The sequence below is a fragment of the Syngnathoides biaculeatus genome, chromosome 4 (assembly GCF_019802595.1).
Source record: "Syngnathoides biaculeatus isolate LvHL_M chromosome 4, ASM1980259v1, whole genome shotgun sequence".
In the NCBI taxonomy this organism is placed as follows: domain Eukaryota; kingdom Metazoa; phylum Chordata; class Actinopteri; order Syngnathiformes; family Syngnathidae; genus Syngnathoides; species Syngnathoides biaculeatus.
In genome coordinates, this window is record NC_084643.1 from 4354578 (window position 1) to 4380247 (window position 25670).

Genomic DNA, 25670 nt, shown 5'->3' on the forward strand with positions numbered 1-25670 from the left:
AGCTGGTAAACCGTTGGCCCGACAGTTCTGAGGACCCGGGTTCGATCCCAGCCCTGCCTGTGTGGAGTTTGCATGCTCTCCCCGTGCCTGGGTGGGTTTTCTCCGGGCACTCCGGTTTCCTCCCACATCCTCAAAACATGCAACATTAATCAGAGACTCTAAATTGTCCCTCGTTATGATTGTGAATGCGATCGGTCGTTTGTCTCCATGTGCCCTGAGAGTGGCTGGCAACCAGTTCAGGGTGTACCCTGCCTCCTGTCCGTTTACAGCTGGGATAGGCTCCAGCACTCCCCGCGACCCTCGTGAGGATAAGCGGGCCATGGAAGGATAGCACCTCCAGCTAACAGTGCAGTGTGCTGTTGCAAGTTTGGAGTTTCCACACGTTTGCTATGTTGTCACTATGTATCTGCCTAGCGACCGAAGTTACGCTGCATGCACATTATTGTGACACGGGAAAGTGTTTGGGTGCTCAGAACAACATGAGCAATACAACTGATATGACATTAATCTGTAACGGTGTGTAACGCTTATCCTCACCAGAGTCACAAGTGAGCTGGAGCCTATCCCAGTTGACTTGAGGGGCGGGATACACCTCTTCATTGGTTGCCTGCTAATTGCAGGGTGCATATACAGTAGACAAACAATTATTAATAGTCACACCAATTTAAAGTCTTAAATACACCTTATGTTTGTTTTGGGAATGAGGGAGGACGCTGGTGTAACTGGAGAAAACCCACGCAACAGAAAATCTATGCCAACTATGGAGAGTGGACAGAGCAAAAAATTTAAAGATTTCTGTTTTTAGCCTAGCTTCACTAAATGCCCAGGAAGCAAATGTTAACCAGCCATGGCCAGTCTTACCTGTTATAGTCTGACTATTACACTCATTTTAAAAGTTTTCATTTTTGGGGAAGGGACACGACAATGAATAAAAAATCAGGAGAGGTGATAAACATACCTGTCAAGCAGAGACATGGCTAAATTCTGCATTGGCCAATAATCTTATGCCCACTTGTCATCAAACATGGAATCGACATATTTTTGTTGATTTCTCCACAGGTGGATATTCCAAAATACGTCCTGAAAAGATCCTGAAACCCAAGCTAAGAAGGTCAGCGCCAAACTGCAGGGTGTCTCAGGAGGGTGTACGGAAACTGATTGATACTTATTTGTTTACATTTTCAGTCTCCGATAGGTTGTTTTCCTACCCGTGCGGTGGCTTTATATTTTTTTTCCAGCTAGTGCAAACTAACTTTTAAGTGGTCAACGACCAGTTGGAAAAAGACCCACGATTAACCTGTATATAAACCACATTTAGGCCTCTTTTTTTTGGGTTTATTTTGCATGGTGCGACCTGAGAGTTCCTTAATGAATGTGCCTTGGTTCACAATACAGGTTGGGAAGCACTGCTGTGCTGAGTGCAGAATATGTATTAATACCTTTGCACATGACAGATACTGTATTTCCTCTTTCACTTCAGTGTAGGCGTGACCGTGATTCGAAGCGTTTGCAGCTGGATTTGATCAAATGAAACAGTGAACTACACGTCCCGAGGTGCCGTTTGCCCCCCCCCACCCCCCGCAGATTTCATTCTTTAACCTTCTCGAAGCGCCCTCTTGTAGTTTGAGCTGAAATCAGAAGAGTGCACCGTTATCAAAAGTCTCTTGTTTTGAGCAGGGTGTCATTAAAATCTCCAGTTCCTCCGCTGAAGAAGAGCCCAGCTTTGGGATTGGGTAGCGAGCAGATAGCGTAACATCCCCCTCCTCCTCTCTGTGGAGAATTGCGTTAAAACGAAAAAGGATAGGCCTGCGCTTTAGCAACATAACAGAACACATTTGTTTTTTTTATTTTATTTTCTTATTTCTATATTAAACGAGGACGCGTTGCTGGCTGGTGTATGTGTTTAGAATGGGACACGCTGAAGGTATTGACATTTTTATTTCCCTGCATTTCGCGACTCCCCGTCAAAAAAAAAAAAAAAAAATCGTGCTTCTCTTAAGCCATCTCCCCCTTCTCGTTTTTGTGCATGTTTTTGTTTTAGCGCCGCTACCGTTGCATGCTCGCGTTTATTCGTCGCCGGTGCAACCCTTTTGCAGTGGAAGCTTGTTTCTTTTTCATCCAGTCTCCCCAAACCGCCAGTGATGGAGGAATAATCACGCCAGACGGGCAGCCATATTGGCAATGTACCGTTAGCCTAGCTAGCCTTAGCCTCCCCCCTTTCATCTTACTCCGTTTGCCGTGCGCTCAAATATCGGCGTCACGCATATTCAACGCATACGTGGATGCGTTACATGTGTCAACACGGTTTCGTTTGTGTGTTTGACGAGCCCCTAATACCCCGACGATAGCCCGAGATGGTCATTTTGTAGCTAGGTAGCTTTGAGGCTAACATCCCACAAGGCTATAAGATCACCCAGTAAGACAATTGTGTCTGCGCAGATGTTCAGTCCCCCCACCCCCTCGGATCAAAACACACATCTGTAACAAAAACGTTTGCGATTTACTCTCTTCATAAAAATAAAAACAATGATTTCCAAACGTGCATTTCGTGTTTTTGTGACCGCGGGACGGCACCATACGGATGTTTACATCACCATTAGCCACCTTTTCTCACAGGTTAAAATACAAGTCAGCCTCCTCACTCTAAACACCCGAAGTACAATAAAAGTGTCAGCAATGCAGTGCGAAAAAGACAGCGGAATTGCTCTTTGTTTTGTTTGGGGACAAACTCCAAACGGCAACTAATTGAAGCTAATAGGGTCTGTTTTGAAGACGAGCCTCGTTATAATTAACATGGTACCCCATAGTTAACTTGCTTTGCGTTGGACATGTCTGCTATTAAGCTGTCAGGATGGCCTTACTGAGGCATTTCCTGCAGTTACAAGCTGTTGATTATTATCTTAGTTTAGAATTCTGCCTTAAAATTGGCTGCTAGTAATCAAATTATTTTGTGTTTGGTTTTCATTTATACTATTAATATTTTTAAGGCTCAGTTAGGGTTCACTGTCACAGTTCAGATGTGTTTTTAAAGGCAAATACGTCACTAGTGCACATACATTTTTAAACTGTACAAGTGGGGGCTACTTTTTTTCATTCGGCTTGTCCCTTTAGGGATCGCCTCAGCGTGTCATCTCAGATGATTGCTCATATTTGTTTGGCACAGTTTTTGTTGTGAGATAAAAAGCCATACATAATGTATACATACGTATGTACAATGCATTTTTAGAAAATCTAATCGAAAACTATGCAATAACAAACTCGTTAAAAAAAAAAACTCATTTATGACAGCAAATATGTTAGAAAATGCTTTGTAAAGTCCACCCTGTCAGTAAGCTCACATTTTTCTGTTTGCATGTAAAATCATCTTTTTAAAAAAAAAAAAAAGTGTCTATTTCTAACAGCACAACATCAATTGACTTTACTCTGATTGGTATTCGCCGATAATTAGTATTTCGTGCTAATTGGCTTTAAATTAGAATCCGCCGATCTAAGCAATGACATCTTCAGCTCCGGAAAATCCATTTACACCATTGTGTACAGTATATTTCAATCCAAAATGTGGTTTATTTTTAACGTTGTTGCTTGTCTTTTAACATAGTACCGTAAATACCTGAACGTCTGACCACCAATGAACTTATTAATTTAAAAAAAAAAAAAAAAAAAATATATATATATATATATATATATATATATATATATATATATATATATGATTCCACCATGTTTGACTACTGCACTCACATTTTGTATTCCGATCCCATCTTTTACGAACACTGGGCTTTATCTTGTCAAATCAAAATGCCACCTAATACACTCGTTACCTTGGTGATGACATCGCAACGCATGTATTAGAATAAAATGAGGAAAAACGTTGGTGGTCACCGATGCTCAGGAAGGATGCTAATTTAAGGTCTGCTCGAGCAATGTACTTTAATTTGATAGCAGGTAACAAAACGTTATGTAGCCTAGCGAGCTAGTGCTAGCACTCACAGTTGTATGAAAACATGCTGGCATTTTGTCACCGCACGGTCTAAAGATTTGGTGTTTGTCAAGTAATGTAATGGCAATAAAGTATTTTAATTATTATTTTGGACATGTTGTAATGTTGCTTTGACCTGACTAGAGAAGTCATTTCCAACCTTTATTGAGCCAAGGTGGATATTTTAGAATTGAAAAATTTCACGGCACACCAGCAAAAAAAAAAAAAAAAAAAAAAAAAAGTCACAAGAAGTGGTTTTATTAATTACATTAATTTGTTCTGTTTGTCAATATACCTCACTGGCATAAATAGATGAACAATGATACAATATTTATTGTAAATATAATGTGTAAGTAGTAAATAGTAATTAAGTACACAATTATATACAGTAAATGAACAAGTTATTTAAATGGACGCTGCAGCTTATCTGGTGGTGATCGGTTATCTTTTTTTTTTTTTAAACTTCGAATTGGCCTACTAGTTAATGCAATGCACATGAAGTTAATGGGGAAATCTGAACTTTTTGGGGTGAAACTGGGATGTTTGAAAGGCACCTTAGGGTGATATTGACTCATATGAGCACAGAAATGATTGATTCCATGTCACTGTCAACAGGTCCAGTCAAAGAAAAAGACAGTTAAGGATGCCGGAGCCCAACAATGGATTTCTCCTTCTCTTTCATGCAAGGGATCATGGGAAATACAATTCAGCAACCCCCTCAGCTTATTGACTCAGCCAACATCAGACAGGACGGCACCTGCGACACTGGCAGTGACCCGGGCGAGGATGGCGGTCCCTCCTATGATGCGACCCTGGATGCAGACTTCTACCCACCCTCAGCATCAGAGGACCTGCCACACGTCTCCAACGGCTACCCGCCGGGTCTGGGCATGTACGAGCCCCAGTCCAAGTTCTCCATGTATTCGCAGTTTCCCAATGGTTCAGCTAACGGCTACGGGCCCATACGCAGCTACGCGGAGCACGGCCTCCTCATGCCAGGGGAGAGCACGGTACTAAGGGGTCCTGGTCTCCAGGAGCGACCCCGCTCACCTGTTTCGCCACCACTGCCCACACACCACCCGCACCTGCACCATCACCACCATCATCTCCCCCACGCGCACCACTTCCTGTCAAACACGCCCCACATCCAGAGCCACCCGCAGAGCCCCCCGCCACTGCCGCTGCCCACCCAGCACCACCTTCCCCACACGCCTCACATCATGACCCACACGCTGCCTCCTCCTCCACCCTTGCACCTGCCTTCGTCCAGCCCTCCCCCATCGCTTGTGGACAGTACCCCTTCTTCACAGCCTGTCCAGCCCCCTCCCAGCGCTGCCACAGGAGTGCTGAAGAAAACCAGCTCTCCTGAGATTAAGCTGAAAATCATCAAGACGTATCAGAATGGCAAAGAGTTGTTTGAAACGGCACTGTGTGGAGATTTGCTGCAAGAACTCCAGGTATTGCTCTCAAAACATTGTCTGTGTTTTACTCATTTTATTTAGTTATTACCGTAATCCCCGGCCTACAGTGCGCACCTGGTTATAAGCCTCACAGGAAAGGAAATACCATTTAGTACATGCATACGCCGCAGCTGTGTAAAAGCCGCAAGTGCCCACATTGAAACCCACATTCAAACGTGAGATATTTACAAAGAAAGACAGTAGCACTGCGCTAGAGCTAGCACTGACACTAGTGCTGCGCTAGCGTTAACGCTAACAGGGCCTGTTAAAATAAAACTTACCGGTAAATATCACTGAGACACACCAGCAACACGCTAGCACAGCGCTAAAATGGCCGGTAAAAGTCACTTCCCCGGCACATATATTCCACCGGTCTCATTCTTACCTTTTCCGCTCGAGTGGCCTCCTTGCGGCCGCTAGAAAAAAATGCACAAATTAGCCGTATCACCGCATAAACCGCAGGGTTGAAAGCGTGTGAAAAAAGTCGCGGCTTTTAGGCTGGAAATTACGGTAGTTACTCAGACAAATAAACATCCAAATAAGGAACACACACACACACAAAAAAAACAGCTACTACTGATTCCTTCATAAATCAGGATAGATTAAACCTCTGATTGTTAAATTCTATTCTCTTAAGCAATTTTGGCAAAAGACAGCTCACTGATTTTGGAAATTCTACTCAATGGAACAGAGTTCAGAACATCTTGTGTCGGCTGATTGAATCTTTTAACCTTAGCCGATTAAGGACTTGCCGATCTTTATTTGTATAAACTGTGGGACCTCAGTTTACTAATGACTTGGTTTACTAACAGTTAGATTAACGCACAAAATTTTCCCAAACAAATTACCTTGGTTAATGCGCTACTTTCGGTCTCCACTTTGAGACAAGTAAAAACAAAAAAAAAAAAAAGCTAGCTAGCAGTCTCATGCCTGGTCCAAGCCAGTGATTGTCTACGTGGTCTAATGTTTCCTTGTAAATCACCTTCTCCTTCGTGTATATAACACCCAAGTGTGTATAATACACTTTCTTGAATGGATTTTTGAATATTTCACTCGCTTGACTAAACAGCCTGTTTTTATGCTCACCATTCATTGATAGATCCAGTCTGCAATGGCGGTCTCATCTCACAATGCAACATTGCACTATGCATTGTGAACCCCACATTGCATTGTGGGATCTGCCAGCCATTTTGGACCAGGACTGTGAACGTAAACGGCTCTGTATCTTTAAAGGCGAGGGTACACAGTGAGTTGCTAGACAACACACCCTATACTTTTCTTCGTCGTGTCAATTTACACTTTTCTAACCAGTAAAATATTTTTAACTATATACAGATAAAAAAATTGGTCATTATATCTTTGTTCTGTGACTGTTCTGTGGATTAATTGCAGTTTCATTAATATCAATAGGAAGTGAGTCAATCGATTACATTTTTTAAGAGGTTCTACTGTTTATTGCATATCGCTAAAAATGAAAAACTGCTGCTTTAAAATTCTTGCTAACGTGTTCGCTTTTTATCATTTTCGCTGAGCAGGTTTTGATGCTCTAGATGCAGACAGACAGAGCCAAATTTGTGTTGGCTTCAAAGGAGCCCAAAACGTAACTGATGTCTTACCACTGTTTCAATTTTTTTTTCCCATCTATAGAAGGAATCTCAGAAAAACGAGGCAGCTCAGGTGCAGCGCCGACACGAGAGGAAGAAGGAGAAAAGGAAAAAGAGCGCAAAGCTGCAGCTTCACACCCAGGAGCAGAGTTTGGAGCCCCTCCAAGGGCAGGCGAGTAACATGGGCCAGACGGTGGACGCCCACGTCCAGCCACAACCAAGAGAGGCTCCACCAGACCAAACGGAGAAGCCTCTGAAGACCGTTATCCAAACTGAACCAAAGGCAAACCCTCAAATTCTAATTTCCAGTTCATTTAGGAAATGTTAAAGCTATTTTAATCTTAAGAAGACATTTTTTGTTCTCAGGTTCCAAAAGTCAATCAACCCTCAGTGATCCAAGAGACAGGATTCTGCAAAGAATTCGTCATTGGAGATTTAGTGTGGTCCAAAGTGGGCACCTACCCATGGTGGCCTTGCATGGTATCATCCGACCCACAGATGAAGGTCCACACACGCATCAACACCAGAGGTCAGTACACTTAGCTCTTTTGGAGATATTTTCTAGAGTAAAAAATGAGAGAGGGGAAAACATGAATCAACTCTTAATTTGCATCGCAGGTCACAGGGAGTACCACGTGCAGTTTTTTGGCAGCGTGGCAGAGCGAGCGTGGATCCACGAGAAGAGGATCGTTATATACCAGGGCAAGCAACAGTTTGACGAGCTCCAGGCGGACACACTCCGCAAGACCACAAACACTGTGGAAAAACACAAAGTATGTCAGCAATATAATAATAATCTTTGTCAAGGCTTTTTGTATATCACATTTGTTTTGTCAGCTTTTCAAACTACATCATCATGTATTTATAGTTCAGTCTTCTCCATAATAAAATGTGTTTTTTTTTTTTTTTATATGTTCTGATGTTAAAGAAGAGAGATGGTAAATAAATATTTACTCACTGATCACAATGTTAGGCCCAGCAGTAATATGTGGTGGTCCAATACAGTTTTAGATCCTAAATTGTTGCACAAGGATAACAGCACACATTTTTAAGAGGTTTTATTTAGAAATATTTTCATTATTGTATTCATAGATTTCAGAAGAAGCACCTCTCAGGACAGTTCCATATTTTGATTATTTAGCTTTTAAAACCACAATATTAAGAGCCTTTTTTTGTTGTGAATGCAGAATTTTCATATAGCCCTCTGATTGTAAAAGGTGTTAAATATAACTACAAAATTAAGGCATTGATTATCTTTAAAAATGACACTTGTATAAAGAGGTATTTATAGCTCACCATTTTTGTCCAGTTGTGTCAAGCAACTTGAAAAAGCATATTTTTATTCAATATCTGAAAAAGTTCAAAGATATAGTATGTAAATTATGGAGCATTAGAACAAAAGAACACAGCAGTCGCTTCAATATGGCGTATTATATATATATTATATGTGATTGTCATTCTAATTTCTAATCTGTGTTTGAAAGGCAGGCTTGACAGTATTTCCATGATGTAATTTGCAGTATAAAGCGTTTAATACTTGTATACATACTATTTTGTATGGCACATTAATATTGCAAAATAGCATTAAATATTTTGAGTTGTAATATTGTGCCCTAATCACCCACCCATCTGGTCGTATTGAGTAAGTCTGAACACTAAAAATGGATATTAACAAATCTGATATTTGCGATCCCTAAACTCTTGTCACGCTGAGAAATGAAATACAGCTGAGCCCTCATCATCTGAATATTTTCTTTTCCCAGCTTCTCAAGCCGATCCCTCAGAGGGAGCGCGCTCAGTGGGAAGTGGGCGTGGGCCATGCGGAAGATGCCTTCCTGATGACGCGCCAGGAGCGCATCGACAACTACACCTTCATTTACGTCGACCCGGTCCCTAACGAGGCCCCAGTTGCAAAGAGACCCATTGGTCGGCCCGAAAAGCGGAACCGGCGCTCTAGCGGCTCAATCAATAAGAAAGAAGACGGAGGAATCAAGTCACCAGAGAGAGAGCAGCCACCAAGGAGACAGCTGCCACGTCGGCAGTGTAGTATTTCCAACGCGGATGACAACAGTGGCTCAAATGAGAAGAAGAACCTGAGGGGGGACCAGAGCAAGTCTGTCTCCCCTAAACACGACGCTGGTTCTGATTTGGGAGCCAAGCAGGATTCCCCAGCGCCGGTCAGGGCATGGAAAACTGCGGCAGCGAGAAAGCTGTTGCCTCTCTCCATCACCATGAAGAGGCTGAACGTGGAGATCACAAAGTGTGACTGGCCTCTCCTGCAGAAAAAAATTGCTCCCTCACCTAAAAAACAGAAGGAGGAAGAGGAGGAGGAGGAGGAGGAGGAGGAGGAAGAGGAGGTGGAGGAAGAGAGAGTCGAGGGAGAAGGCAGGCAGCCTGACCTGGGGTACTGTTCACCTGAGGTACGTCAACCACAAAGTCTTTCAATATGTTGTGCAGTAAACACCCTTTAATCACGGTCGATATATTCAAAGCCAACCTGTAACTGATGAAAACCCACCATATAGAGAACCATATGAACATTTTTTTTATTCTTTCAGCCCTACCACACACTTTAAAAACATTTGAATTTATTAAAGCACATTTTAGCTCTTCTCACTTTCATTTGCAAAGTTACAAATAAGAGGTAAAGCATGCTTGCTTCAAACTGAGTCAAAATAAAGCTAGTTACACATAAAACCAAAGAGAATTAAATGTTATATATTTAACCCCCAAAATGTTCAACCAAACTATATTATCCATCTATCTATTTTCTGAGCCGCTTATCCTCACAAGGGTCGTGGGAATGCTGGAACCTATCCTACTTGTCATCGAGCAGGAGGCGGGGTACCCCCTTAACTGATTGCCAGCCAATCGCAGGGCACACGGAGACAGACAACAGTCCCACTAACACTCACACCTATGGGCAATTTAGAGTCTCTAATTAGTGCATGTTTTTGGGATGTGGGAGGAAACCGGAGTGCCCGGAGGAAACCCATGCAGGCACGGGGAAAACATCCAAAGTCCACACAACCAGTTGGTCCACCGTGCTGCCCCAAAAAATATGATTTTATCTAAAAATAGTCTTCTGGCTAATTGCTAACATGGATAGCATGGATGGGTAAATGGAAATTTTCAAAGATATTACAGTAGTCATAAACCTTCAAACAACTGCTTGAAGACCTATTTTTCTGCTCTCTGGTAACAATGGCGAGAACTGGAGCTTGCAGTTGTAGCAGTAGTCTTGCTTGTAGACCTTAAAAACCCATACAGCATTTGATGTTGTCAGCAGGACAGCAGAGCTAAACCCGAGCCCAGTCCCGAGGAAGAGGAAGACTTGGACGATATGGAGGACGAAGGGGAGGAGAGGAGAGAATCTCCCGCCAGTCGGAGGAGTGAGGAGGGCGCAACACAGGCCACCTCATCTCCTGGGTCTCATCACAGCAGTCCGCATGGTTTGTAGAACACCGGCTTGGATGTTTTGAGGCAGCAAGGAATCAGGAAGCTCAACGTCTTTGTGGGCCTTCAGGTTCTCAAGAGAGGAAGCTGCAACGGCGGTCAGTTAGGAGCAGGTCGGAGTCAGAGAGAGGCAATGACCCTGTCCCGAAAAAGAAAACCAAAAAGGAACAGGTAACAAGTCACTGTTCCCACTGGAAACTGTTTGCAATACATTTTGTGTAATCTTTTTTTTTTTTTTCATTATTATATGTTATTTATAATAATTATTATATACATATTATTATTTAAATATTTTATTTAGTTAGTTAGTTTTCACCATGTGTAGATAACAACAAACATTTGAACTCGGATCTCAAAGTGGGGATTTATGAAAACAATAATGTTGTGCTCGCCAGAACTGTTTTTAGAGACGTGGTCAACTCCTGGTCTGGCCCGCACATTCCGGCATTTTTAGTCATTGTTGCAGGTCTGTGTGACATAAATAATTTTGAAAACTTTGTCGTGTGGATCTGAAACCTATCAAAGAGTAAACAAATCTCGGACAGACTTGTAAATATGCGCGAACACGGTTTATAAATAGACATATTTCCTGTACACTCGTGTTTTCAATTTCAATGTAGATTGGCACAACCATTTTGCTTTAATAAGTTGGGATTCCGCTGACCTAAAATGAAGAATTAGGTTTATTAGGAATGCACTGATACAATTTTTTTTCAAACTGAATAAAACTACAGTGCTTACATTTTTGTACTCACTGACACCAAGTACAAATACAGTATTTGATACCATTGTTTTGCAATTGTGATCATCCATCCATCCATCCATTTTCTTTGCCCCTTATCTTCACGAGGGTCGCGGGGAGTGCTGGAGCCTATCCCAGCTGTCAACGGGCAGGAGGCGGGGTACACCCTGAAGTGGTTACCAGCCAAACACAGGACACATAGAAACAAACAGCCGCACTCACAATCACACCTAGGGACAATTTAGAGTGTCCAATTAATGTTGTTCGTTTTTGGGATGTGGGAGGAAAGCGGAGTGCGCGGAGAAAACTCACGCAGGCACGTGGAGAACATGCAAACTCCACACAGGCGGGGCCGGGATTGAACCCGGGTCCTCAGAACTGTGAGGCACTGTGGCGCCTCAATTGTCATCATTTTTAAAAATCTTAATTTTATGGCTCAGAAACACAAACGTTTCGACAACCTTTCACTAAAATATGAAATTCTCATAACTCACATTTTAACATCCCAGTGCTTGTTTTTTAATAGTCTTGTCAAACGTTTCACTTAAATATAGGCTGTAACACAAGACATTTCCATCTCCCCAGACGGTAAATGTCAGACTGGTAAAGTAGTATCGATGTCCTAGTATCGGAGCAAGTACCAGTATAAGCACAGATGTACAGTATTGGGGCATCCATGTGGTTAAATTTGATTGTCCACATTTGTTGATTTATGATTTGTCGTTGCTGTTAAAAAATAGCGACCTTTCTTTGCCACACTGTATTGCCGTCATTGTAAATGTTCATTTACATTTGACTGACCTCCAAACTTCAGCTTCCTCTCAAACTTTGATCTTTCACCTTCTCATTTCAGGCAGAGATGGCTCCAGAGGCCACACCAAGGGCAGGTTCCCAGAAAGGTTGGTGATCACGCTGCTTCACACTTGACATCCATTTGAAAGAAGATCTTTAATTTGATTTCATTTTCCCTCCTTGTCATTGTTCAGGAGCCAGCGAGATATCTGACGCCTGTAAACCGCTGAAGAAGCGAAGTAGAGCATCCACAGACGTGGAGATGGCGTCCTCTCAGTATAGAGACACATCAGATTCAGACTCCCGAGGTCTCAACGATCCACAGGTACAATACAAAACAATGCCTTTTATTGTCATGACATGGAATGGACTACACAATAGAACGCTGCTCCTTCCGTAATGCCAGTGCTGGAAAAAAAATCAAAAGTCTTACACACAAGCTGATAGAGACCAATATTAGCTTGTGTGGCCTTGAGATACAAGTAACCCGACTTACGGAGTACTTATACGATCAGTCATTCAGCTGATCTAACGTTTTGGGATTCGAGCACTGGAAGGTGATAGTGAACTCAAATTCAATTATCTGTAGTTTGCTAAATATTGAACAATTCATCACAAAAAAAGGCTTCAATTTGTTTAATGGCTGTTACTGTCAAACTAAACATAAAACGAGAATTACGCATGCATTTATAATAGTATAGCTGTGGCTTAGGAAACTCTGTTTAGCTCAATCCTAGTTATAAAAAATGCAAGTGCCGTTGACATGGTAACGGCTAGCATTAAAACATATATTGAACACAAATGGTGGCGCAATGCATGTAGACAGACACTACCAATACTCTTGAGCATATACAGTGCCTTAACCGGCTACAAATTTGTGTCCATCTGCATGACTATATTATACTGCCTCCTGGTGGCCAGGATGAGTACACCAGCAGGAATTAATTGGATTGGCGCATTAACTGATGATACTCAAACATTTGTAATCCTCTGCATTCCGTTTAATTATTACTCACTTTCTATAAAGTATAGTATAGTGTGTATTTTTCTCCCTATTATTAAATAATTTTTTGGGAGTAACATGACTAGAATTTTAATCCGTTCTAGTCTTAGTCTATTCTTGGTCTTCTAATGAAATCCATGCATCTCATTGGGGAAAGATGTTTTTAGGTGCGAGTGTTTTGAGTTATTAGTGTGGTCATGGAATACATTAAACTTGTATCTAAAGGCACTCATATATTTTACAAACAAAGTATTGGGACACCTTGAATTTCATAATGTTCATCTTAATCGTATTGTTTGTGTAATTGTTTAATATTTATATAATATTGGCCGTTTGCTATTTTTGCAAGCAGGTAACATTCAGTGTTTTTTTTTTTTTGTTTTTTTTTTTTTGCCTTCTCTCAGGGTTTATTTGGGAAGAGTCTCGACAGTCCTGCAGCTGCAGATGCAGATGCCTCAGACACTCAGTCTGTGGACTCTGGCTTGTCCCGTCAGGACGGTAGCACTGGGAAGCGGGACACTGTCTGCCAGGTCAGCGCTCGTCCAGCTATTCCTGGCGTTTGGTGGAAACCTTGCTGCTCCAAACCCATAATTTTTCAAGAACCCCCCCCCCCCCCAAAAAAAAAAAAAAAATAGTCATGTTTCTTGAGCGATTAACATTGCATTTTCAGCACTTCAGATTGGTCAGTAATTTATTAAGATAACACACACATAGGGAGTGACCAATAGTAATAGTTTCCATTTGTGAAAAAAAAAATATGGAATTGACCAATGTTGGACACAAATGATTTTGGCCTGACGGCAGTGATATTCTGTTTTGCTGTTTTTTAAACATTTATGTGATGACCTCTGTAATATTTATGTGTAGATTTGCGAGGTTTATGGTGAGAATTTGGTGGTGTGTGAAGGTGACTGCAATAGGCAGTTCCACCTCGAGTGTCTCGGTCTGACGTCCCTGCCTGAAGGAAGGTTCACCTGCCTGGAATGTAAAAATGGTAAGTGAATCGTTCACCTCCGGCAACCACTCTCTCCTTGCATTCTGCCTTCTCATTTTCTCTGTCACCCTTTTCTAGGCAATCACCAGTGTTTCAGCTGTAAGAAAGCGAGCCAGGAGGTGACACGTTGTTCGGTGATGGGATGCGGATGTTACTACCATGAGGATTGTGTACATAAACTCCCAGGCACCACCATCAGCAGCAGTGGCGGAGGCTTCAGCTGCCCTCAGCACAGCTGTGCCACCTGCTGTCTGGAGCGAGACCTGCAGAGAGCCGGCAAAGGTACAAGTGTTCTCAAATTATTGAAGTGCATAGTGTCGGGTTGGGTTCGGGAACCTATGGGTTGCGAGCCATACCTGCTCTTTTGATGGTTTTGATGGTCATAACGACATGCTGTATACAGCAGGAGTCCTCAATGTGTCGACCGCGAGACAGTTTTGGTTGATTGCGTGACAGCGTGACCCCCCCCCCCCACTCCGCAAAAAAAACAAAAACCAAAGACGCCCGCCTGACTCTTCTCCCTAGTTTACCTTGCACCGCCCCCCTCCGCTCTTAAAGGGGTACACTCCTAATTACAAAATGTTACAGTCCTTACGTAGCCTATCAATGTGGTTTATAATGACAGTGTACTTATGCGCCACCCACACCAGGAAATTTTTTTGACATAAAGACCATGCCTCTGTTGGCGAGCGCACGTAAGTGGGGCAAATGAAAAAAATTAAACCTGCAGACCAGCTGATTGGGAAAACTTGGAACGCACGAGCTGTACTGACAATGTTTGGTTCTACCTATGCGCATGAAAAGTCGTTGTCACATTAAAAAAAAAAAAAAAACATTAAGACCGAGGTACGTTCACAAATAACGGATGGAAGTCTTAAAGGCTGCATTAACTTTAATTTAATGATGTATGAAACAGACGACAAGGCCATCAGCAAAAAAGTCGCATTAATGGTAAGAAGTACTTTCGTCATCTTTGATTAGCAACAGCATAATCTCATTTAACTTAATTTAGAAAGTTATTGTACTCTTAAAGTGTTAGTCTTTCATAACATTTACAAATATTTAGTTTTAAAAATATTGTATGGCTCATTGGAATTGGATTTTAAAATATTTGCAGTTTATGGCTCCCTCAGCCTACAAGGTTCCCAACCCCTGGCATAGGGTAAAGTACAAGAGATTACATCTGCTTATATACTTAGACATAATTCAAGACAAAACATCCTGAACTGAATCTGTTGTCAAAAGTGCATTTCACAGTGGATTACAAAGCTGTTGGTGATTTTTTTTTTTTTTAATTTCACCTTGGAGAGAAATGGATAAAAAGTGTTTTCACTTATAGTGATGCTGTCTTGCCACAATCATCTTACCATACACTTTGACAAGGTCTTAAAAATGTATCCAGATAATTGTGCATTTTGTTATATAGTACAGTATAATTTTTATTATACAGCTTGATCTCAATACATTTGAATATCATGGCAAACTCAATGAGTCATTTATTTCAGTAGATTAATTGCATTGTAAGCAAAATCAGATAAGCAATAAACTTTTCTCAAATACTGTCACAAAATTATTTATATATAAACAAAAAATAATAATAATAATTGTAAGACACTGATACACCTTTTTGGCATGTAGCATTTCTGCAATTCTACTCAATTAAATGGCACGTGTGACATTTTACGCCACCTGTAATCTTTATTTTCCCCGTCCAGGTCGCCTGATGCGTTGCATCCGCTGCCCGGTGGCGTATCACACAGGCGACAGCTGTGTGGCGGCGGGCAGCGCCATCCTGACACATCATGTCATGATCTGCAGCAGCCACAGCAGCACCAAGAAGAACGGCCTCCTCACATCCCCTGTCAATGTGGGCTGGTGCTTCTTGTGTGCCAGAGGTAAGCCCTGCCCTCTGTCTTAAAAGCAGCATGCACACTCACGCAAACACACACTCCTCCGGCCACCCTGAACAGGTTGTGCAGAGGAGGTTTTTGTTTCTGGGCTTTTTAAACAATTTTACAACATGTAAAACAAGTCCTGGTTGCCCTCCATGATTGCATGTTTGTTTGTTTGTTTGTTTTTGTTCTGGACTCATTTTGGAGAAGCATTTATTTTCAATCCAAAAATGCTTTGTTTCCACCAAGTGGTACAGTTCAGTTGTGCTTGACTTTTGTCTGGTTTAGAGCCGTTAATCCTGGTATTGGATGGGTTTCTACTACGGAGTATGTAAATAGCGTGACCACAGTTGTTTGAAATCGCAGCAGTGTGAAATTATTAAGAACAACAATGCGCGATGATTCTCTTGTACAGCAATGTATGGACTGCAGTGTAACTCCGGTCTTTGTAAAATATATTACAGATGCACTTTGGTTTCATTTCCAGTATGGGGAGAGTGTTTTTCAAATCCACAAATACATCCACAATTCAGATGTGTTTTTCAAATCCAGAAATTATTTGCATATTTTTCAAATCCACAAATATATTCACTATTCACATGTTTTTCAAATATACAAATATATCCACGATTTACACATTTTATCGACTCCACAGATAATTAGCATGTTTTTCTAACTGTACAAATACATTGCAGCTGTGATTTACATGTTTTTTAGTGCTGTATGTGCTTTTATCATGACTTAGTATTTGTGAATATTCAGTTTTGCTTGTGAATTGTTGTTGTGTTTGTGGATCATCTTACATTACACTTATCCTCACTCAGGCTGTGGGCGTCCTCAAGCTTATCCTAGCTATCTTCGAGGCAGTGTACACCTTGAACTGGTCACTAGCCAATTGCAGAGCATATATAAACAAAACCATTTGCTCCTATGGTCAAGTTAGAGTCTTTAATTAACCTATCCCGCATGTTTTTGGGATGTGGGAGAAAACCGAAATACTCTGAGATAACCCATGCAGGCACCGAGAGAACATGCAAACTCCAGACAGGCGGTGTCGGGATTTGAACCCCCATATATCTAAACACAGCTGAAGCCAGAATTTAACGTACACTGTGCAAAAACACATTTAATTTTTTGTTTGAAACCATGAGAAAATCAAATGAAATGATCCAGGAAATCAGAGAAAGAATCGTGGCGCTCCACAAGTTTGGCTCATCCTTGGGTAGAATTTCTAGGTCCTTGAAGATGCCACGTTTATCTGTTCAAACAATTCCATGCAAGTATAAAAATCATGGAAATGTCCACCTATCACACCGGTCAGGAAGGAGATGGGTTCTATGTCCCTGAGATGAACATGTTTTGGTCTGAAATGTGTGAATCAACCCCAGAACAAAAGCTACAGTTCTTGTGAAGATACTGCATGAAGCTGCTAAGAAAGTGTCATTATTCACAGTGAAAGGAGTCCTGCACCGACATGGGCTGAAAGGCCACTCACCAAGAGCAAAGGCATTACTTCTAGAGAAACAATAAAAAGCCAGATTACAGTTTGCAAAAAGACACGAAGACAAAGATCTTAACTTCTGGGGATGTCATGTGGTCTAACGAAGCTAAAGTGACGCTATTTGGATATAATGACCAACATTAGATCTGGATGAAAACACGGGAAGCTTGTAGAGCTGAGAACACCGTACCAACTGTGAAGCGTGGAGGTGGCAGCATCATGTTGTGGGGCTCTTTTGATGCAGCAGGAACTGGGGCGGTTCATAAATTAGACAGCGTCGCAACATCTCAAGACATCAGGCAGGAAGCTGAAACTTGGGTGCAAATGGGTCTTCCAAAAGGACACTGATGACCCTAAGCGCACTGCCAAAATGGTTAAATAGAGGCTTGAGGATAAAGTTAGTTTGGAATGGAGTGGCCATCACAAAACCGTGATCTGAATCCCATTGAAAATTTGTAAGCAGATGTGGAAAAACCCGACTCAGTTACACCAGTTCTGTCAGGTGGAATGGGGCAGGATTCCAGCAGTGTACTGTCAGAAGCTTGTGGAAGGTTACCAAAAACGTTTGTCGCAAGTCATGTAGCTCAGGAAAGGCTATTACTCCATACTGAGGAAATCTATGTAATTCTCTGTCAAGATCAGAATCAGACTCCAAGTATGTAACGACCCATAAGGAATTTCTCACCGGTAGTTGGCATTTAACAAAATTAAATAATTTTGATGATCCTGACTGACGTGAAACAGGAGAGGTTTAGTCTGATTTGACTTCAGACAGTGAGACAAATAATGAAATGTCTTTGCGCGCAGTGTATATAAACTTCTGGCTTCAACTATACGCCGTGCCGACTGACTTTTGGAACATCAGGTAGTGATGACTAACTTAGTTTGACTTGTGATTGCCTTCAGGACACAACTGGCTGTGGGTCGTCTTAGTTGTTTTTTTCTTGGAGTCGCAAAGTACCAACACTGGAACGTATAGCTAGACTGAATGAGTTTGAGAATAAGCCTCCTTTTGCTAAGGTATATAACACACATGGGAATTGCTGGAATGTACCCACCTTTGACACATTGTCTGCATGTTTACAATCTGCGGTGCACATTTGACCACCGACCCCTTTGTCGAAGGTGGACTTATCAGATAAGGTACGTATCGTTACGTTGCATTCACTGTTTACAAATGCCGGTGGAAATGTAGCATCTCTGCAATCCCTGTGACCACGAAAGTCGCTTAACTATTAAAAAGCTATTTGATGTTGAAACAGTGACGTGATAGAGAAATGCGGTTAAACTTGTAGTGTCGGTAGTACCAACCACTGCTGTTTTTGGTTGTGAGCATAACATAATGTTCACAACTTGTAGTGTCGGTAGTACCCACCACTGCTGTTTTTGGTTCTGAGCATAACATAATGTTCATAACGTGCAGAGCGAGAGCTCTTACACTTGATTTATGAGATGAAAACTAAAGCCTCAGGCAACTGATTCCTAGCCTTGAGTTATCTGCTTAATAGCCCTACTACAGATGTTTCTAAGGATTTCTGGCTGATTTTGTATCTATTATGGAGGCTGCTACCAATAGAGTTGTACAGTATCTGCTTTATGAAGAAATATCTGGTCCATCATTTATCATTCCCAACCTAATTTACAACTTTGGACAAAGTGGGGGGAAAAAAAACCTACAAACTGAACTCTACTGCACGGTGGAAGCAGCACTTTTGAAATTTAGCGTTGTGTCTTTCCTGTTTGGCACCGTTTTACATGACTAGCAGAGCTGCTAATTGTCATTTGTTTGTTTGATTTCTATTCCAAAAAGGCCAACGTTGTTGACACTCCACTTGAAAAATTCTCTCATGTCCCAGATGTTGATGTTGAAAAATGTGTCGGGCATTTGCCTTTTTAAGTCCTGTGTACTGTCCGGCCACTTTGTGTTGGGCCAAACTGTTTTACATGTTTCTTACTTGTGTTGTGAGTATGTGTGAGAGACAGTGTCTGTTCTTTTTTCTTTTATTTATTATTATTATTTTATTTTTTTTTAAGTTTGACTGCGGCTTACCCCCGTCTCTTCCTGTGTGTCTTGTGTAGGGCTGTTAGTGCAAGACCTTACTGACACCATATTAAGTTCATATGCCTATAAGTCCCACTACCTTCTGACTGAGTCAAATCGTGCTGAGTTGAAATTACCTATGATTCCCTCTCCTTCGTCAGCTACCAAAAAGAATATTGGGAAAGGTAACTGAACAGTTTTTCTCATTCTCCTTTGTCCCCACTGGTTTGTGTTTGTATTGTGCCTGCTCCCATCCTGATCAGTTTCTCCTTTTGAATGCCACTTTCATTTCAAAGCCTTCAGGTACCACCTTTGAGTGGTTCAATCTGCAGTTCATTGCCATACAGAGTTGTGCATTGAATAAATATCAGCTCAAATCCCTTTCAAATAACAGATAACTCTGGGTCGCATGCAAAACAAATCTAATCCTATTGCTTAATTGAGTTTGACAACTGCCTGTTGGATTCACCAAAGAATAAATTCCGTTTCTTCTTCCGTCATGATTTGACCTTGACCAAAATTAGATACCGTAGTACCTCAAATAATTACATATTCGTGAATGTACACAGAACCTTAAATAATTGCTCTGTGGAGTGACAATCACTTGAAAAAGTAAATACCTAACCTCATACAATGACCTTGTGTTGTGATAGACCCCATTAACAAATTAAAACAATTAATTCAATATAAAATCAAAAATATATTGTATTCAATATCTACCGTAATTCCTGGCCTACAGAGCGCACCTGGCAATAAGCCTCACCCAGTACATTTGTAAAGGAAATACCATTTGGTACATACATAGGCCGCAGGTGTGTAAAACCCACAAGCGCCCACATTGAAAGTGACATTGAAACACGAGATATTTACAAAAAAAGACGGTACGCGGAGAGTTTAACGCTAGCGTGGTGGCGCTAGCATTACCGTTAGCCGGTTAACAGGGCCGGTTAGGAAAAAACATACCGGTAAAAATCACTGAGACACGGCAGTAACACACTAGCGCAGCGCTAACAGGGCCGGACCGGTAATAGTCACTTCCTCGGCACATATATTCCACGGGTCTCTCTATTACCTTTTCCGCTCGACTGTCTCCTTGCGGCCGTGAGGAAAAAATGCACAAATGGATAGGTTTCCAATGACGTCACCACCACCCTTAGACCAATCGGATAAATTAACAATAGAAAAAAACTTCACGCTTCACCTATCACCTGTTTGACCTCTATGGCACACAAGGTGGGGTCATTGGAAACATATCCATTAGCCGCATCACCGCATAAACCGCAGGGTTGGAAGCGTGTGAAAAAAGTCGCAGCTTATAGGCCGGAAATTACGATACTCTAGTACTGTTTTTATTATATTGTGATTACCATCAAATCAAATTTTTAAAATGAAAAATGGTAAATATATATGATATAAAAAAAACATCTGTTTTTTTCTATTAAAGCCTAATACTAAAATCCCTCCCTTTAAGCTTTGTAAGCATAATTTTTCTCCATGGACAAGGTTTAGTGCAGTCGGACACAGCACTCTGTGGTAAAATATGTCAGCACAAAGGCGGCAAAAAGTCAGTAAAATGGAGAATGTTGAAAGTTTGGGATCTTTGCATACTTAACAAGAGGCTGAGGTGCAATGTGTACCATAATGGCACGTCTGCCATCGCCAGTTCAGCGGTCAGGAAATTACAGAAGTGTGGAAGAAAAAAAAACGCGTAATTAACACATTCATGCGAATGAATGGGTAAAACTATCAGCCAGCCAATTGTGCACTCTCGTTTGCTGACACCCACACTACTCACCAGGCCAGCCCCTGCATTTAAAACCCTAAAAACTCAAAAGTCACAGGCCCTACTGTAGAACATGACTGGCAACCCCAGTAGACACAAATAATATTGTATATGCACATGTATAGTGTTGAATAACTATATATGGAGTGATTCTACTAATATTTGATAACTGTTGCTCTACAATAAATGCACATGTTTTTTATTAGCGCGTATAAGGTACATTTTCTCAAAACCAGTTCATGAAAAGAAACAAGGAATGATACATGCACCCATGATTACAATTGATTCACTAACATAAATCTTTTTTTTTTTTTTTTTTTTTGGTGAATGCAACATGTTTTCCTCAGTCAAAGTTCGACCGCTCACTGAACTCTGGTTTTTGCATGAGGCCCTTTTTGAAACTAGCTTGAGCTGAGTGAAGTTCTCTTTTACGAACACTTGAATATATATATATATGTCTGCGTGGACTCTAATTGGTCATTAGAGAACATCGACGGCAGTATAGCGCGACGATGTTAAATGCTCTGCGTTGGTTCATGCTCTGTCTATGGTTTGTGGAGGTGCATTGCTTCTCTGCTTGAGCACTGTGGGCTTGCTTTATTTACGCAAAAGGCCATGTCCAGCTACCCCCCACCCCCTGCTTCAACCCTGACCCCAATTACAAGTTTTTTTTTTGTTGTTTTTTTTTTGACTGAAATTTTCAGTTGAAATTCAATCGACATTTTGGGCACATCTCCTGTTTCTGCACCTTTGACCTCACTTGCATGGAATTAAATTACAATGGGTACATGTGAAGCACGCCAGATCAAAGGAAAAAAAATAGTGACAAATTATACGTGACTGGCCAAAAATTGGTACTGAAAATTCCATACAAGCTGGTTTATGCAAGGTGCAGTATGTGTGATGGGGAAACGGTATGCTTTATTTGCAGGACTGCATGCCTGCTTTTTTTTTTTTTCCAGTCTTTGTTTTTTATCAATTTTATTTCAAACACCTGATCACTGGCTCATTGGACTCCCGTCCGGCTGCTGCATGTATATCCGGTTTACAGACCCTCGGTACAGTACTCTGAATCTGTTTGCCAGACATGCAGTAGCTGTTTAAAGTGGTAACTAAGCTGATGACCTCAAACTGGAGTGGCCTCCCATCTTAAGCCTCCTTCATGCTGCATGGTTGTCCTTCGGGAGCCCTAACAAGCGCCATGACTAGCTCCAACTATGGATTAATGTGTTACAAAAGTAGCTTTAATTTGCATTGAGTCTACAGCGGAACCTCCAAAGTTAAACATAAACTGATGAATTTAAGATGAGCTGAAATGATGTTGAAGTTTGTTGTTTTGCTCATCAAATTGGAGATATACTAAAATGAAATACAACTAAGGTGAAGTAGAAGAAGATGCCAGACACTTTACAATCACAATAGGCAAAATGTGCCACTAAGCAACTTCTCTGGTCATTTTTATGCAAGTCATTAGCTACATGCTAGCTTGTTTTAAAAAAAAAAACTGCATGCAATTCATAATGAAATAATTATCATATTCTCGCCGTCCTAAAAAATGTCCTAAGTCAGTGGTTCTCAGATTTCTTCACGCCATGCACCACCTACAAAAAAAAAAAAAAACATAATTCCCGGCCTACAGAGCACATGGTTATAAGCCTCACCGAGTACATTTGTAAAGTAAATACAATATGGTACACACATACGCCGCAGCTATGTAAAAGCCGCAAGTGCCCACATTGAAACACACATTCAAACACGAGATATTTACTGAGATTCAGAGTTTTTCCTGGTTTTAAATTCTCTAGGCCTAATGATACCCCTCCTCCTCTCTTTGCATACTCCTTTCCCACATCAAACACACACATGCATTCACACACACTCATCCCTGTGTCCATCCATACAAACAAATGTAGGAGGCAAGTTGCTGTGCTGCGACTCGTGCCCAGCTTCCTTCCACCCGGAGTGTTTGGAGATGGAGATGCCCGAGGGGCCGTGGTCCTGCAGCGATTGTAGGGCCGGCAAGAAGCCTCACTACAAACAAATTGTCTGGGTCAAACTGGGAAACTACAGGTATGCAAGGATGAAAGACACTCGATTATTTTTTTATTTCAAATGAATTTCTTTATTCTTCCCCATGTACGATCAATGCACCACTGTGTTTTACTTGCAACACTGTCAAGAAAGGAGCCCGTCATTATCTCTTAGTTTTGATCAACTGTGTCCTGTTGACATTGCGAGCCGTACACATGGTCTATCAAAACTAATATTGTCAGTGTCAACAGTACATAGTACAATTACGTTCATTAAGTTGACAAGCTCTGCTAATGAACTAATGTGTGGCACAAAGGTAAATTATTGCTGTACACCAGGGTTGGGAGAAGTATGGCCAGTGAACCACATACAACCTACTCTGTTTTTCAATCGGACCCATAGAGCATTCATATTATCGAAACTCCTGTATTGTTTCTTAATTTACGGGAGCTATTGTTTTTCTAAAAGTGTTGAATAAAATTTTTTCGATTCCTCGAGCTCAAATAATAACAGATTTACTGTAATTTACCCAAATGGGTAGCTTTTTGAAATTAATTTGTTCATTAACAAAACTAAGTGAATATTTTAACGTTAGATTAACAATTTTACTCCTCCTCTGTGTATTTTAAAAATCATTTGTGGCCCTTGAGCATGCAAAGGGGTTCCCACCACTGCTGTATAGAATCTGGCCAAATGAATAAATAAGGGTTTAAACTGGACTCAATTTGGCTAAATCCACAGTAAAATATCAATATAGTGGTTCCTGAATTTTGTTTATATAGTTTTACTTACAGTATTTCTTGTGTATAATGCGCACCCATGTATAATACGCAATCTCAATGTTGACCTCGAAATTCTGGAAAGCCCTTCTAGCTATTGTGCATTTTTACAATGCATAATTCTGCATCTACCCATATGATAAAAACATAAAGTATGGCACTGGATAATGGAACTGTACACCTTAGTCATATATTGGAATGAAAGTGTACATTGATAAAATGTGAAAGTTGTTTTCATTTTCCCCGAGACCTATGAAGAATGTGGACTATGGACAATTTTTGGATGAAAAAAGATGTGCATTATACATGACAAATGATATTAATCTCTCACTAAAAAGATGAGAGCTGTTCTTCTGTTCTGTGGCATGTTCTTTCTCAAACACGTCTCTCCTCTCTTGCAGGTGGTGGCCGGCAGAGATCTGCAATCCTCGCCTAGTGCCGTCGAACATCCAGAGCCTTCGTCACGATATCGGCGACTTCCCCGTATTTTTCTTCGGTTCCCACGACTACTACTGGATCAATCAGGGCCGTGTCTTCCCATACGTTGAGAATGACAAAAACTTTGTGACGGGTCAGATCAACATCAACAAGACTTTCAAGAAAGGTAGTCACCTCCAGGTTCTGTGGCTGGAAGGCAGCCCACAGAACACAGAATATGTTTTGGTAATGTTGTCGGGGTGTTTCAGCTCTGGAAGAAGCAGCCCGGAGGTTTCAGGAGCTCAAAGCCCAGAGAGAGAGCAGGGAGGCTCTTGAGCAAGAGCGGAACTCTCGCAAACCGCCACCCTACAAATTCATCAAGGTATCTCAATGGACAGAAAAAAAAACCAAAACATCTATTGATTTGTCGATTAGGTCTATAATGCCACATTTCTACCAAACAATACGAGTCCCTGATTATTCAAGTTTAGAAACCTGATTTTATATACTCAATGATTTTAACATACCGTATTTTCGCACTATAATGCGTATCGCATTATAAGGCGCACCTCCAATGAATGGCCCATTTTAAAACTTTTTTCATATAGAGGGCACGCCGCATTATAAGGCACATAGATTAGACGCTGGGGTCACGTTATGCATCGATTAAATGGAGCTGCACTAAAGGCTCAATATTGATCCATATATAAGCCGCATTGGATTATGAGGCCCACTTTTGAGGAAAATTAAAAGCTTTTAGGTGCGCCTTATAGTGCGGAAAATACGGTATATATTTTTTATTATTCAGGTTTGACCAGGTTACTCATCTCTATGATGTATCAAATTTACATGACATATTTTGGGGCTATTTAGTGCAACTTTAAAGAGCAAACTTCATGGTTCCCTTTATCAGGGGAAGTTTTCCAGGACCTGAAGGAAAAAAAGCAGCCCAAGAAAAAAAACACAAACAGGTTTGATGGTTATGATGTTCTTTTTCTGAAATATTGCACTACATTTACACGAGGATGGATTGATTTTGTCAAGTTTGGGAATGTTTTTTTTTTTTTTTGCTTAAATTAATTCACCCTTTTAAAGCAGCTTTTAACTTAACTTGGATTAAATTTGTTTGATGATGACAAATATTTCAGTGCGGATATTGCAAAAAAATAAGAATTATTACCTTTTCACAGCACTGT

General features: G+C 41.1%; 1 protein-coding gene across 1 annotated transcript in view; it reads left to right on the plus strand.

Moving 5' to 3' along the window:
- Nucleotides 1–571: 571 nt before the first annotated feature.
- nsd3 (nuclear receptor binding SET domain protein 3) overlaps nucleotides 572–25670 on the plus strand; it is a 29812-nt gene continuing 4713 nt past the window's right edge. Inside the window, exons 1-18 of the mRNA XM_061816582.1 lie at nucleotides 572–1924; nucleotides 4595–5436; nucleotides 7087–7326; nucleotides 7410–7572; nucleotides 7662–7816; nucleotides 8807–9463; nucleotides 10333–10495; nucleotides 10570–10670; nucleotides 12095–12140; nucleotides 12228–12358; nucleotides 13441–13566; nucleotides 13904–14030; nucleotides 14109–14312; nucleotides 15746–15925; nucleotides 19503–19649; nucleotides 23161–23317; nucleotides 24459–24661; nucleotides 24744–24856. Of these exons, the coding sequence (XP_061672566.1) occupies nucleotides 4639–5436; nucleotides 7087–7326; nucleotides 7410–7572; nucleotides 7662–7816; nucleotides 8807–9463; nucleotides 10333–10495; nucleotides 10570–10670; nucleotides 12095–12140; nucleotides 12228–12358; nucleotides 13441–13566; nucleotides 13904–14030; nucleotides 14109–14312; nucleotides 15746–15925; nucleotides 19503–19649; nucleotides 23161–23317; nucleotides 24459–24661; nucleotides 24744–24856 (3711 nt within the window). The 5' untranslated portion in view covers nucleotides 572–1924; nucleotides 4595–4638. The remainder of the gene's footprint in view (nucleotides 1925–4594; nucleotides 5437–7086; nucleotides 7327–7409; nucleotides 7573–7661; nucleotides 7817–8806; nucleotides 9464–10332; nucleotides 10496–10569; nucleotides 10671–12094; nucleotides 12141–12227; nucleotides 12359–13440; nucleotides 13567–13903; nucleotides 14031–14108; nucleotides 14313–15745; nucleotides 15926–19502; nucleotides 19650–23160; nucleotides 23318–24458; nucleotides 24662–24743; nucleotides 24857–25670) is intronic.